The sequence below is a fragment of the Panthera pardus genome, unplaced genomic scaffold (genome assembly GCF_024362965.1).
Source record: "Panthera pardus isolate Hobbes unplaced genomic scaffold, ASM2436296v1 HiC_scaffold_27, whole genome shotgun sequence".
Taxonomy (NCBI): Eukaryota; Metazoa; Chordata; class Mammalia; order Carnivora; family Felidae; genus Panthera; species Panthera pardus.
In genome coordinates, this window is record NW_026526843.1 from 86,407,576 (window position 1) to 86,421,091 (window position 13,516).

Sequence of the window (13,516 nt, forward strand, 5' to 3'; positions counted from 1 at the left end):
ATGTTAGCCAGGCTTGCATAACACATATCCCATGGTCATAGTGTATAATTCCTTTTATACAGTGCCAGGCTCCATTTGCTTTTTTTTTTTTTTTTCTTTGTGGCAGATTTTTTTCATTTATGTTCATGAGAGATTTTGGTCTGTAGTTTTCTTTTTTTTTTGAACTGTTTCTCCGGTTTGGGTATCAAGATAATACTGACTTAATAAAATGAATTGGGGAGACTTCCCTCCTCTTTATTTTCAGGAAGACAGTGTACAAAATTGGTGCTAATTTTTGTTTAAATATTCTCCAGTAAAGCCAGCGGGGCATAGGGGTTGCTTTTTGGCTTTAGTTATTTATTATTGTGTTTTGGCTATTAGTTATAAATTCAGGCTCTTTAGTAATTTATTTTAAAATTTTATTTGCATGTTTTAATTTTTTTTGATTTTTTATTTATTTTTGAGACAGAAAGCAGGAGCTGGGGAGGGGCAGAGGGAGAGGCAGACAGGAAGTGAAGTGGGCTCCGTGTTGATAGCACAGAGCCCAGTGTGGGGCTCGAACTCACAAGCCCTGAGATCATGACCTGAGCTGAAGTCGGACACTCAGCTGACTGAGCCACCCAGGTACCCTGTAAATTCAGGCTCTTTAGAGGTTACTATTCAGATTATTTCATCTTGACTGTATTTGGTAGTTTATGGTTTTGAGAAATTGGTTCCATTTATTTTATTAAAAATTTTTTTTTTTTATGTTTATTTGTGAGAGAGAGAGAGAGACACAGAGTGTGAGTGGGGGAGGGGCAGAGAGAGAGGGAGACACAGAATGTGAAGCAGGCTCCAGGCTCCGAGCTGTCAGCACAGAGCCCGTCGCGGGGCTCGAACTCACGGACTGTGAGACCATGACCTGAGCCGAAGTCAGACGCTCAACCGACTGAGCCACCCAGGTACCCCTATTTTATTTTTTTTATTTTAGAGAGAGCACAAGCTGGGGAAAGGGGCAGAGGGGGAGAGAGAGAGAGAGAGAGAATGAATGAATGAATGAATGAATCCTAAGCAGGCTCTTTGCTCACCACGGAGCCCCACGTGGGGCTCCATCCCACAATCCTGGGATCGTGACCTGAGCTGAAATCAAGAGTCGGACACTCAACTGACCGAGCCACCCAGGTGCCCTGGTTCCGTTTTTTCAAGCTGTTGAATTTATGTGCATAAAGTTGGTCAGAGTGTTCCCTCATTATCTTTTTAATGGCCATGGCATCTGTGAAGATAACCCCTATTTCATTTCTTATATTGGTGATTTGTATCTTAACTCTTTTTAAAAATGTTTCAGTCTTGCTAGAGATTAGTTTTACTAATATGTATTTTTTATTTTTTTGTTTTAAAACTTTTTTTATTTATTTTTGAGAGAGAGCGAGTGCATGTGCACACGCATGGGAGGGACAGAGAGAGAGAGAGAGAGAGGGGGAGACACAGAATCTGAAGACAGGCTCCAGACTCAGCTGTCAGCACAGAGCCCGACATGGGGCCCGAACCCACGAACCGTGAGATCATGACCCGAGCCAGAGTCAGATGCTTCACCGACTGAGCCACCCAGGCACCCCACTAATAAGTATTTTTTGAAGAACAAATTTTGTATTTGATGGATGTTTCTCTATTTTCCTATTTTTATCAGCTTCCCTGATTTCTGCTCTAATCTTTATTATTTCCTTCTTTGTGCTTGCTTTTATTTTACTCTTCTTTTTCTAGTTTCTCAAAGTAGGAACGTAGGGTATTGATTTGACATCTTTCTTCATTTCTTTTTCTTTCTTCTTTTTTTTTTTAATGCTTATTTTTGAGAGACAGAGAGCGTGAACAGGGGAGGGGCAGAGAGAGGGGGAGACACAGAATCCCAAGCAGGCTCCAGGCTCCGAGCCATCAGCGCAGAGCTTGATGCAGGGCTCGAACCCACAAAGCATGAGATCACGAACTGACCTGAAGTTGGACGCTTAACCCATTGAGCCACCCAGGAGCCCAAGACCTTTCCTAATTCCTAATACCAGTATTTAGTGCTAAATTTCCTCAACGCTGTTTTAGCTGCATCCCACATATTTTGATATGTTGTATTTTCATTTTCTTTCAGTTCCATGTGTTTTCTAAACTTTCTTTTGAGATTCCCTCTTTGACCCATATACTATTTAAAAGTGTTGTTGAATTTTCAGATATTTGGAGATTTTTTTTCCTGTTGTCTTTCTGTTATCGATTTCCAGTTTGATTCCATTATCATCAGAGAATACAGCGGTTATGATTTTAACTCTTAAATTTGCCAAAGCTGCTCTTATGGTCCGGGATACGGTCTGTGTTGGTGAATGTTCCAGGCGCACTTGAGAAGAGTATGTATCCTGCTGTCGTTGGTCATATGTGTTGGTTGCGGTCCCCAACTCTAACTGTGGATTTGTCTATTTCTCCTCTTAACTGTATCAGTTTTGCTTCACCTATTTTGAGGTGCTGTTGTTTGGTGAACACACATCTCAGTTTGTTGTATCTTTCTGGTGGATCGATTCTTTTATCCTTGTAAATGTCTCTATTCTCTCTAGTAATTCTCTTTGCCCCGCAGTCTAGCGTATCAGATATTGATATAGCCGCTTTTGCTGTCTTACAATTGGTATTTGCCTGGCGTGTCTTTTTTTCATATTCTTTACTTTCAGACTTACGTCCTTGAATTTGAAATCAGTTTCCTGTGAATAGCAAGTAGTTGATGATGCTTTATAAATGCACCCTGCAAATCTCTTTTGATTACTGTATTTAGATCATTTACACTTAAGCTGATTATTGATGTGTTAATGCTTATGTCTGATATATTATTTCTGTTTCTTTCCTTTGTCTCTCTTCTTTTCCCATGGGATACTGAAACTTTTTTTTTTTTTTTTTTTTTAGGATTCCATCTTGATTTATTTATAGTATTTTTGGATATATAGCTTCCAAAAATTTTTTATTATGGAAGTATAGTTGACATGCAATGTTATATTAGTTTCTGGTATACAGTATAGTGACTGAGAGGTACAAACTTCCATTTGTAAAATAAATAAGTCACAGGGATGAAAAGTACAGCATAGGGAACTCAGCCAGTAATATTGTAATGACATGGTGACCACGCTTAACTGTGGTGACAGTTACGTGATGTGTAGAATTGTCAAGGCACTGTGTTGAGTGTATCTCGTTTTTTTAAAATATTTTTTTTTAATTTTTTTTTTTTTTTTTTAGCGTTTATTTATTTTTGAGACAGAGACAAAGCATGAACGGGGGAGGGTCAGAGAGAGGGAGACACAGAATCTGAAACAGGCTCCAGGCTCTGAGCTGTCAGCACAGAGCCCGACGCGGGGCTCAAACTCACAGACCACGAGATCATGACCTGGGCCGAAGTCAGCCGCTTAACCGACTGAGCCACCCAGGCGCCCCTTAAAATATTTTTTTAATGTTTATTTTTGTATCTGAGAGAGAAAGAGAGAGAGAGAGAGAGCCCGGGGGAAGGACCGAGAGAGAGGAGGACAGAGGATCCAAGGCGGGCTCTGTGCTGACAGCAGAGAGCCTGATGCAGGGCTCAAACTCCGGAACCGTGAGATCGTGATCTGAGCCTAAATCGAAGAGTCTGATATTTAACCATCTGAGCCACCCGAGCACCCCAAGCGTATCTCTTAGCATAGTTTCCCTAGTGGTTGTTCTGGATTTCATAGTATATATGTGTGACTTACGTGGAATGAAGCATAGAAACCTCACTTCTGTTCAGGTCTCTATACCTTTCCCATTTTTAAATACTATTGTCAGATTGTTGGGGAGGGAGTGGGAAGTCAGATGTGACTCTTGTGCTGTGTTGCAGGTTCTTTGATTTTTTTTTTTTTTTTTTTTTTTTGGTGCCATCTTCTTTGACCCTTAGCTTGCCTAGGATGCCATTCTAGATGGTGTGTTACTACAGGAGTGCTGAACTTGGCAGTTAGGAAGAGCTCACTTCAGCCTCCCTACCCCCAGCGCACATACACGCGCACGTGAGAACGCACGCACACACAGGCTCTCACACTTGTGAACCTCCATCCATGAACAACTCCCTGATTTTACCCTTGAGGTATACTTTCTTCCATAATATCCTTAAAGAAGGTACTGGGCCAGGTCATGAGCTCCTGGTTTCCATCTCCAGATACATTGCCTGTGTGTATACCACTCACAGCTGCTTTTAGCTTTTCTATTCTTCTAGTCTCATCAGTGGAACCAGGTGCCCCTCTTCATAAATTCTAGAATTAATCCCCAATAGATCCCTTAAGTCAGCAAAGGTGATAAATTTTCCTTCTATTTTTTGTGCTCAAAGTTTGAGAAGAGGTTTTTTTTTTTTTTTTTTGTCAATGTATAAAGAAAATTACTGGTTGGATCACTTAATAATCTTATTCTGTTTAAAAAAAAAAAACATTCAAGCACAACTTTCGGAAACTAAATGTATTAGTTTGTAATGCTTTCTACTGCGAATAATGGAATACTTGACCCATAGAGGCTTAGAACAAGCAGGGATTTATTTTTTTCACCAAGCAGGCAGTCTGGAGGTAGGTGGCTGCTGGCATTCATTTAAAGGGTCCACTTTGAGCCAGCATCTCTGGGATCCTCCCCACCTTTCTCCTCATGATCTCAATAGGGCTGCTGTAGCTCCAGCCATCACATACGCATCTCAAGGCAAGAAAAGGTGAGCTAGGAGCAGCGTCACTTGCATTTGTCCCTTGGCTCAAGTGGAAAAAAAAGCCTTTTCCAGACTCCCAGAACAGACTTCTGAAAAGGAGGCTGAGGAAACAAGTGGAGTGTTTTGCCTTTTCTGGCTTCCAAAAGGAGACCAGCAAGGGAGAAGCAATTTGGGAATGGATGTACTAATCAACTACAATAAGCTGACAGTTTTACCTGACTTTTGGGGAAGTCATTAGAATTCTTTTTACTGATTGGTGCTTGGGGTTTAATTATTTAGAGAAAAAAATATCAAAGTTTTTTGAGGAAGGGGCTGTGCATCTCTTTAGATCTTACTTAAATTTTATTTTCCACTCTACTGATTTAAATACATTATTAAATATGTAAAACCAGGATGCTTGGGTGGCTCAGTCTGTTGAGCGTCCAACTCTTGATTTTTGGCTCAGGTTTGTGGGATTGAGCCCCGTGTTGGGCTCTGCAGTGACAGCATAGAGCCTGCTTAGGATTTTCTTTCTCTCTCTCTCTCTGCCACTCCCCTGCTTGTGCTCGCTCTCTCTCTCTCCCTCTCAGAATAAATACACACACACACACACACACACACACACACGCTAATGTTACATATGTAACACCAATCTTATTATTATATTGAGCTGATGGCTAAGAGTCATGAGCACAACAATTTTCCAAGTTAGGTTTGGAAAGAGAGGAAAATTAGCTTAAAAAATGTTTGAAGTTTCCTTGACTTGGCTTTTTTGTTTTTACATTTGGGGTTTCTTTGAGTGATTTAGCTTTATTAATAAGTAATGGTAGCTTTCACGCTCTTATTTTCCTGAGCTCTAAGATCCCACTATACCTGAGGCAATTTTGTTGTTATTTTCTCTGGGAGGTTCACAGCATCTACTGAATGACTTTTTTTTTCTCTATAAAAGTACAGAAAACAAGAAAAGAGAAAATGAATTCTTAAAATAAATATGACATGAAGGGAGAAAAAAACATCTATTCGTGGAGCAGAAGCCGACCAGTCTCAAACCTGATGAAGCAGGAATATCTAAGAATGATAGTTTTAGTAATTCTAGATCATACGTTCCATTAACCTCAAAAACACAGAAAAGTAGGTTGTTGTTAATGTACATCAAAGTATTAAGTACTGGGGCGCCTGGGTGGCTCAGTCGGTAAAGTGTCCTTCTTCGGCTCAGGTCATGATCTCAAGGTTCGTGAGTTCGAGCCCCGCATCGGGCTCTGTGCCGACAGCTCGGAGCCTGGAGCCTGCTTCGGATTCTGTGTTTCCCTCTCTCTCTGCCCCTCCCCCACTCACAGTCTGCCTGTCTCGCTCTCTGTCTCAAAAATAAACATTTAAAAACTATATTAAATATGGGACGCCTGGGTGGCTTCGTCGGTTAAGCTTCCCACTTTGGCTCAGGTCATGATCTCATGGTTCGTGGGTTCCGGCCCCACATCGGGCCCTGTGCTGACACACAGAGCCTGGAGCCTGCTTCGGGTTCTGTGTCTCCCTCTCTCTCTCCCCTAACCCTGCTCATGTTCTGTCTGTCTGTCTCTCTCTCTCTCTCTCAGAAATAATTAAACATTAAAATATATACATATATATGTGTATATATATATATAAAATGTACATGTATATACGTATATATATATAAAATGTATATGTATGTGTGTATATGTATATATGTACACGTACATGTGTGTATGTATGTGTGTGTGTGTGTGTGTGTATATATATATATATATATATGTATAAAATATGAGCTGGCTCTCTCAGTCCTCAAATTTCCCGTAACCACTGATGACTGGGAAAGGCGTTCTATAGCACTCTCTCACACCTGTCCTGCTTGTAAGGAAAAGGTAGTAATATCAGCTATTAAGTTTTCGGTCTCCTTATCCCATCTGTTTCCGGTCATGGTGGTCATTTGCCTTGTTATATTTGTCAGAAGTAAAGGTATTCATTCAGCCTTGATGATGGAAACAAGGAGAAGTCCTTTGCTTTTCTCTAAGACGCACGACACATGCAAGGCCCAGCGTTTAAAGGCTCAGGCAGTGAGCGTGCATCCTGGGTTAACCCCTTACACTAGTGAGTGACCTTGGGCAAATGACCTAAACTCCCTGTGTCTGAGGATCCCCATCTATCAAATAGTAACGATAAAGCATACTCAGAGATTCACTCTGAGAATTAAAAGGATTTAATGCTTTTAAAGTAGTTAAAACAGGGGCACGCCTTAAAACAAGGGTGGCTCAGTGGGTTGAGCGTCTCGACTCTTGATTTTTGGCTCAGGTCATGATCCGAGGTCATGAGATCGAGCCCCGTGTTGCACTCCGTGCTGAGTGTCGAGTCTGCTTAAGATTCTCTCTCTCTCTGCCATCCCCTGCTCGCTTGCTCTCCGTCTGTCTCTTAAATAAAGAAGAAATAAAGTACTTAAAGCAGTGCTAGGCACGTTAGCTGTTATGGCTACAGGAATGGTATTCATATCTGCAAAGATGGGCTTGGTCTAGCTCATGCGGTGGCCCTACTGAACGGTCAGGTCCTTTCCAAGCACCTCATTCTTCCTGCCTTTGTCGCGGGCTTGTGAAGCATCTGGGCTTTGCCGGGCAGCCTAAAAAGAAACAGCGAGCCTCTGATGTCCTGGAGCCCTGAAGGAAAGATTATAGATGGATGAACAACTCGTGACGCTAGAGCCTGCTTCTCAGTTTGGCTTAGCTTTATGGTTTCTACAGGGGCCCTGGCAGCTTATTGATTATCCAGCAGTCAATCTGAGCATGTGATAAAATTGATCTTCCCACCTTTAGCAACCAGGAAGTGGGGTTGGGGGGATCGGCTATTAATTTGATGTAAAGCATCAAGGGCAGTCTGAGCCTGGCTGCCGGCTTTCCAGTAGGGGCCTTATAAGCGGGGTGGGACCCGAGGAGTAGAGATACCAGGGAGCCCTGGATCTGAGGATAGTATAGTCCTCACTTCGTCATTCACTAAGACATTTGCCTGGGGTGGCGCCTGGGTGGCTCAGTTGGTTGAGTGTCCGACCTCAGCTCAGGTCATGATCTCAGGGTTCGTGGGTTCGAGCCCCACATCGGGGTCTTGTTGACAGCTCAGAGCCTGGAGCCCGCTTTGGATTCTGTGTCTCCTCCTCCCTTTCCCCCTCCACCGCTCGTGTTCGCTCGCTCTCTCTCTCTCTCAAAACTGAGTCAACATTAAAAAGAAAAAGATTTACACTCTTAGCAACTTTCAGATGTACAGTACAATATTAACTGTAGTCACCATGTTGTATATTATATCCTAGGACTTTTGTCACTGCATGTTTCTACCTTTTGGCACCTGTCATTACCCGCCCCCCGCCCCCCCCCCCCCCAGCATCCACCAATCTGTTCTCTGTATCTATGACCTTGTGGTGTTTTTGTTTTTTTTTTTTTTTTTTTTAAGATTCTACATGTACGTGAGATTATAGACCCTTCTTGGGTCTGTTGGCGATCTGTGTGTCTCCTTTAGGATGATACCTGTTCAGGAGCACCTGGGTAGCTCAGTCGGTCAAGTGTCTGACTTCGGCTCAGGTCGTGATCCCCCGGTTAGTGAATTCGAGCCCCACATTTTAGGCTCTGTGATGACAGCCCTCTCCTCTCTGTCCTTCCCCCATGCCTGTGTGTGCGTGCTCGTGCTTTCTCAAAAAATTGAAATGTTAAAAAACAAATACCTGTTCAGATCCTCTGCCCATTTTTTCCCACTGTATCATTTGTCTTTGCGCTCTTGAGTTGTATGAGTTCTTCGTATATTTTTGGACATTAACCCCTCATCAGGTAGGAGATTTGCAGATATCTTCTTCTGTTCACCAACGCATCATGCTTTTGCAAACAGCCGTTGCCCTGGCTGTGTACAATCCTGGCAAAATGTTAAAGCTCAAGCAGCAAATTCGGGATAATGGTTACCTCTGGACAGGGAGGCAGGAGTGTGAGAGAGGGCTTCATTGTGATCTGAAATTTTTCTTTAAATTCAGGGCTGTGGATGGATGTTCGTTATATGATACGCTATCTGCTACAATAAATACTTACATTTGTTTATTTTGTAAAATATTTTGAGAGCGAGCAAGAGAGCGCACACACACGAGTTGGGGAGGGGCGGAGTGACAGGGAGAGAGAGAATCCCAAGCAGGCTTCACGCTGATGGGGCTCAATCCCACGACCACGGGATCACACTCTGAGCTGATATTAAGAGTCAGGCGCTTAACCAACTGAGCCACCTAGGCGCCTCTGTTTACATTCATTTGTTATGTATATTCATTTATTATTTATATTTAGCTCCTTGTGCACAGGGGCAAAGGATATTTGGGAATGGATTTCTTAAGCCAGAGGGCATATAGACTTTTCACATTCCTAGGTATTGCTGGACCTCTCCCCAGAGGGATTATCTCCTTTACTTTCTTACTAGCAGGTGCATGCGAGTTGATGTTGGCCCCCATCTTTGCCAACCCTTGGTAGTATCGTCCAGGCCTTTCTCTCTCTGCCCAGGTCGCCAGAAAAGACGGGAGGGCAGTGAGGGAAAAGGACAGCGAGGTTTTAAAATTAGGATGACAGTGGCAGCTTTGAAGAATTTCCACTTATGTTTGTTTTAATGAGGAAACACTTTTATTTTCTGCGTTGGTGAAAATAACTTTTGTGGGAAAACCATTGAATTTTTACTCTGAAGTGGAAGACTTTTTTTCTTCCCTGTTTGCATTCTTAGCAAATAAGTGGAATAGACCAATTAGCAAACTAATGTTCTAAATGTTCACTTGCAGTCAGTTATTTTTAACTGTTTTAAACAGCATGGAGCATTGGGTTTATTCCTCTTGCTTTTCAAAGTTTCGAATTTGCTAAAATGAAAAATGTGACACAACTTTCTGGGTAAGGATTGATCAGAATTTTTTTTTTGCCACTCGAATATGCATTTTGTAATGGGCAAAGTAAGCTACGGGAGATGTGGTTTACCTTTTAAAACAGCTAAGACACGGGACACCCGGATGGCTCAGTCGGTTGTGCGTACGACTCTTGATTTCAGCTCAGGTCATGATCTCACAGTCGTGGGATCGAGCCCCACGTCGGGCTCCACACTGGGCGAAGAGCCCGCTTAAGATTCTCTCTCTCCCTCTCTCTCTCTCTCTGTCTGCCCCTCCCCCTCCTCCCCCCCCCCCGGGTCAAAAATAAAAAAAACAAAAACAAGAAAACAAGACAAGACGTAAAGAGTAACGTCAGCCATTTTATGTTGTCCTTTGCGTTCACAGGTGGAAAAGAAGAAGTTCCACAAATCTCAACATTGGGGCTTTTGCAACAATGTTAGGATGCTGGTGAGTGAAGATAAACCTGGAATAGGTGGAGAACTGCTTCCTGGGCAAAAGATGAAGCCTAAATACAGTGACTTTCCTAAAGGAGTGGGAAGCACCACGCCATCCTGGATAGCTTTTGATAAGCGGGTGAGTCACCTGACATTGGGAGCCACGCAACCTTAACCGGTTACACGTACGAAATAATAGGTACTGAGAAAATGGGAGTCCTTAATGTAAATGTTAAGGCTAGTTCTTTTGAAAGGACACATTCAAGAACAAAAGTACCCTTGGGGCGCCTGGGGGGCCTGGTCGTTAAGCGTCCGGCTCTTGGTTTCTGCTCAGGTCATGATCTCTCGCTCCGTGAGTTCGAGTCGCACATCTGCCCGCTTGGGATTCTCTCCCTCCTTCCGTCTCTTTCCCTCTCTCAAAATAAGTAAACTTTAAAATAAAGGATAAAAGTACCCTAAACAAACAAAAGTTATCCCTGCTTCTCTTTCTGACCAGGCACACTGGTTGCCGGTGAACAATGTTCACCTTTCTTGCCTAATGCTTATCAGCTTTCCTGTCCTCTCCTCTCTGTCCCTCTGTGGCCACTTAGAGTCTGGTCAGAGTGTCACTTTGGCTTAGTGAGTTGCCAGTAACTAAGTCATTTTGTTTGATTTGAAATGTGCCATCAAATAGCCACAGAAAGATGTCTTCTCTTTTCTGCATATTAATTATGGTTCCCCCTCCCTGAGAACCAAAGGGGGACATGGCAAGAATTCTAGAAGTGAAGGAAAAAGGTGCCCTTATTAGATAAGAATCTGAACTTTTTAATGTGTATGTTTGTGCACATAACACACACACACGTAATGGCGTATTGATCACTGATCGAGGCAATCCATTTGAATATCTTAAAAGGGACGAGGATCAAGGGGCGGTGGGGGGTGGGGAACACAAGGTGACCAGTTATTTCCCATAAGGCAGCGGAATGGATATGTTGTGTTTACCACACAACCCTGTGTCATGGCCTCCTGTTCTGTTCTCCAAAAAGGGACCTGTTATTAGATTATTTAGGGTCCTGTAATTAAAAAATAATTCAGGACTAGATAAAGAATTCAGACCTTAATATGCTTAGTTTACCGGGTGGTTTTTTAGCAGCCTTAGCATGGATTAGTTGGCAGTTCTTTGATTCCAATTAAAATGTCTTCAAATTTGGTAAAAAGTGACATATTCTGTGTCATCTGTGTTAGAGTTGATCAATTAGAGCACATATTTTTTTTTTTTTTTTTTTTGAAGCCCAGTTCTGACACTTAACGGAGATCTAACAGACTGCAGGGGAGGCTTCTTTCCGGGGAAACCATCTCTGCTTTGAACATGAACCATTATTTCTCTCTTTCTCTCTCTCTCTTTAAATGTTTTAAAAAATTATTTTCCGTCCCTGGCCCAGTGCAGGACGCAGAGTTCAGAAGCAATTTCTGGGCTAGCTTCCCAGGATGGATCATGCATGGTTCCCTGTTATTATCGATCTCCTAGGTGTTTGCACATCATCATTCTGGAATATTTCATTTGCGAGGGACAAAGAAAAATTTCCTTTTTTTACTTCTTGTGTCAAAAAGAGGGTATTGACAGTAGCTTAATCCACTACTGAATAAGTAATGTTGTAGGTGGCAATATATTAAACTGTTCTCTTGCACTGAAAGTAGAGAATTCATTTTATTTCATGTTTTTCTCAATATTTAACATGTGCCTTTCAAACCTATTTTGCAGCCCTTTAATTACTTATAAAATTATGTAGAATATTTCATGAAGTTGGAATAATTTTAGCTTCAAACTACTTGAGAAAATGAAGAGCTTGCTCATTTTAGCCTAACTAAATGCAACATAATTCTTTCAGTTATTTTGTTGGTCAACTTCAATTAAATATTCATTGAGCTTTAAATGAGACACGAAGACTATGAAATATTTACGTGCTCTGATGAGATTGTGAACTACACACTGGCTCCTGGTTAATACCCAGAGCAAATTATAAAGCGCTTTCCACATTCGTGGTCCAACAAAACAAGTCAACACCTGTTAATCATTTTTCTTAAAAATGAGACATTTTTCACTCGTCGCCAGTTTTTCTCCTAGCTTTTAATCATTGCAGTTTATCTAGGGTTACATTCTCAAACCGCAGAAAGTAGAAATCAAGGCAGTTCTTTGGAAAGTGTATTGAAATCTAATGTTTTTTTTAGGTGTATTTCTTTCAAGGGAGACAGGGACGGTGCGAGCTGGGGAGGGGTAGAGAGAAAGGGAGAGAGAGAGAATCCCCAAGCAGGCTCCACGCTGTCAGCACAGAGCCCGATGGGGGCTCAGACTCATGAACAGTGACATCGTGACCTGAGCCGAAGTCAAGAGTCAGACGCCTCACCGACTGAGCCACCCAGGCGCCCCTCGATATCTCATATTTGTAATAGATGCCCCTGGCACCCACCCGCCCAGATCCACGTGTTGCGTGTTGCTCTTGGCCGAGGAGCATTGGCATCAGTACCCGGAGAAACCTGGACGGTTGCGCTGGCCCCTTCACCACAAGAGGAGGCAACAGATGACTGATGATTCGTCAAGGGCAAAAAGATGAGCTGCTTCGGGGCGCCTAGGGGGATCAGTCAGTTGAGCATCCGACTTTGGCTCAGGTCATGATGTCAACAGCTGTGTGCGTTCGAGCCCCACGTCGGGCTCTCTGCTGTCGGTGCAGAGCCCGCTTCAGATCCTCTGTCCTCCCCTCTCTCTGCCCTGCCCCGCTGCGCGCTCCCAAAAAACAAACAGATGCTCAAAAACAAGACAAAAGCGAGCCTCTTCGAGGCCGGACAAGTCCGTAGTGTGGATTTAGGCCCCTGCCCCCTTGTGCATCAGGCCAAGGCTAAACTTTACGTGAGATTGCACTCTTGCTTGGCTCATTTCCCTTCCCTTGGGTGCTCCTCTCACTCTTCAGACGTGTCTCCTAAGAGTGTGCCCATAATAAATCACATGGGCCTAACTCCCTGTTTCAGGCCCTGCTTCTGCAGAGCCCAGCCTAAGACAACATTCTGGGTTTTATCTGTGCTGCGGGCTCCGAGCTGTCAGCACAGAGCATGACGCGGGCCTCAAACTCGGGAACGGGGAGATCATGACCTGAGCTGAAGTCGGACGGTTAACCGGTTAACTGACTGAGCCACCCAGGCGCCCCACTCTCCCCTTCATTCTTACGGAGGGAGCACCAATTTTCTCCTGCTGATGTGGCCACTGTAGAGTGTTCACCTGCCCCAGGCTTCTTGAAGCCAGGGCTGGCTGGGCGACTCACTTCTGGCCAGCGATGGATGGGATGAAGATTTATTGGGGAGGGCTCCTGGGAAAGTTATTTTTCTAATTAAAAGAGGCCCAGTGGATCTGTTTTTCCTGCTCTGTGTCCTACCTTTGTTTTCCTGTGAGGAACTAGGACATAATTCTTCAGCCATCTTGTGAGCACAGCAGGTATTAAAGGAGCCTAACACCCTGCTGGCACCATGGAGGCGCGGTTTCAGGCCCCGGCTGCCTCTTTCTGGACTTCT

At 43.3% G+C, this 13,516-nt stretch overlaps 1 protein-coding gene across 2 annotated transcripts in view; it reads left to right on the forward strand.

Moving 5' to 3' along the window:
• The window catches only part of EFHC2 (EF-hand domain containing 2), a 183,274-nt gene that overhangs the window by 15,398 nt on the left and 154,360 nt on the right, over positions 1–13,516 (forward strand). The window contains exon 2 of one of the 2 annotated variants that reach the window (XM_053891684.1): positions 9,927–10,115. In XM_053891684.1, coding sequence (XP_053747659.1) covers positions 9,927–10,115 — 189 coding nt within the window. Of the gene's footprint in view, positions 1–9,926; positions 10,116–13,516 lie in introns of those variants that run through there. The other variant, XM_053891685.1, reaches the window with a different exon arrangement.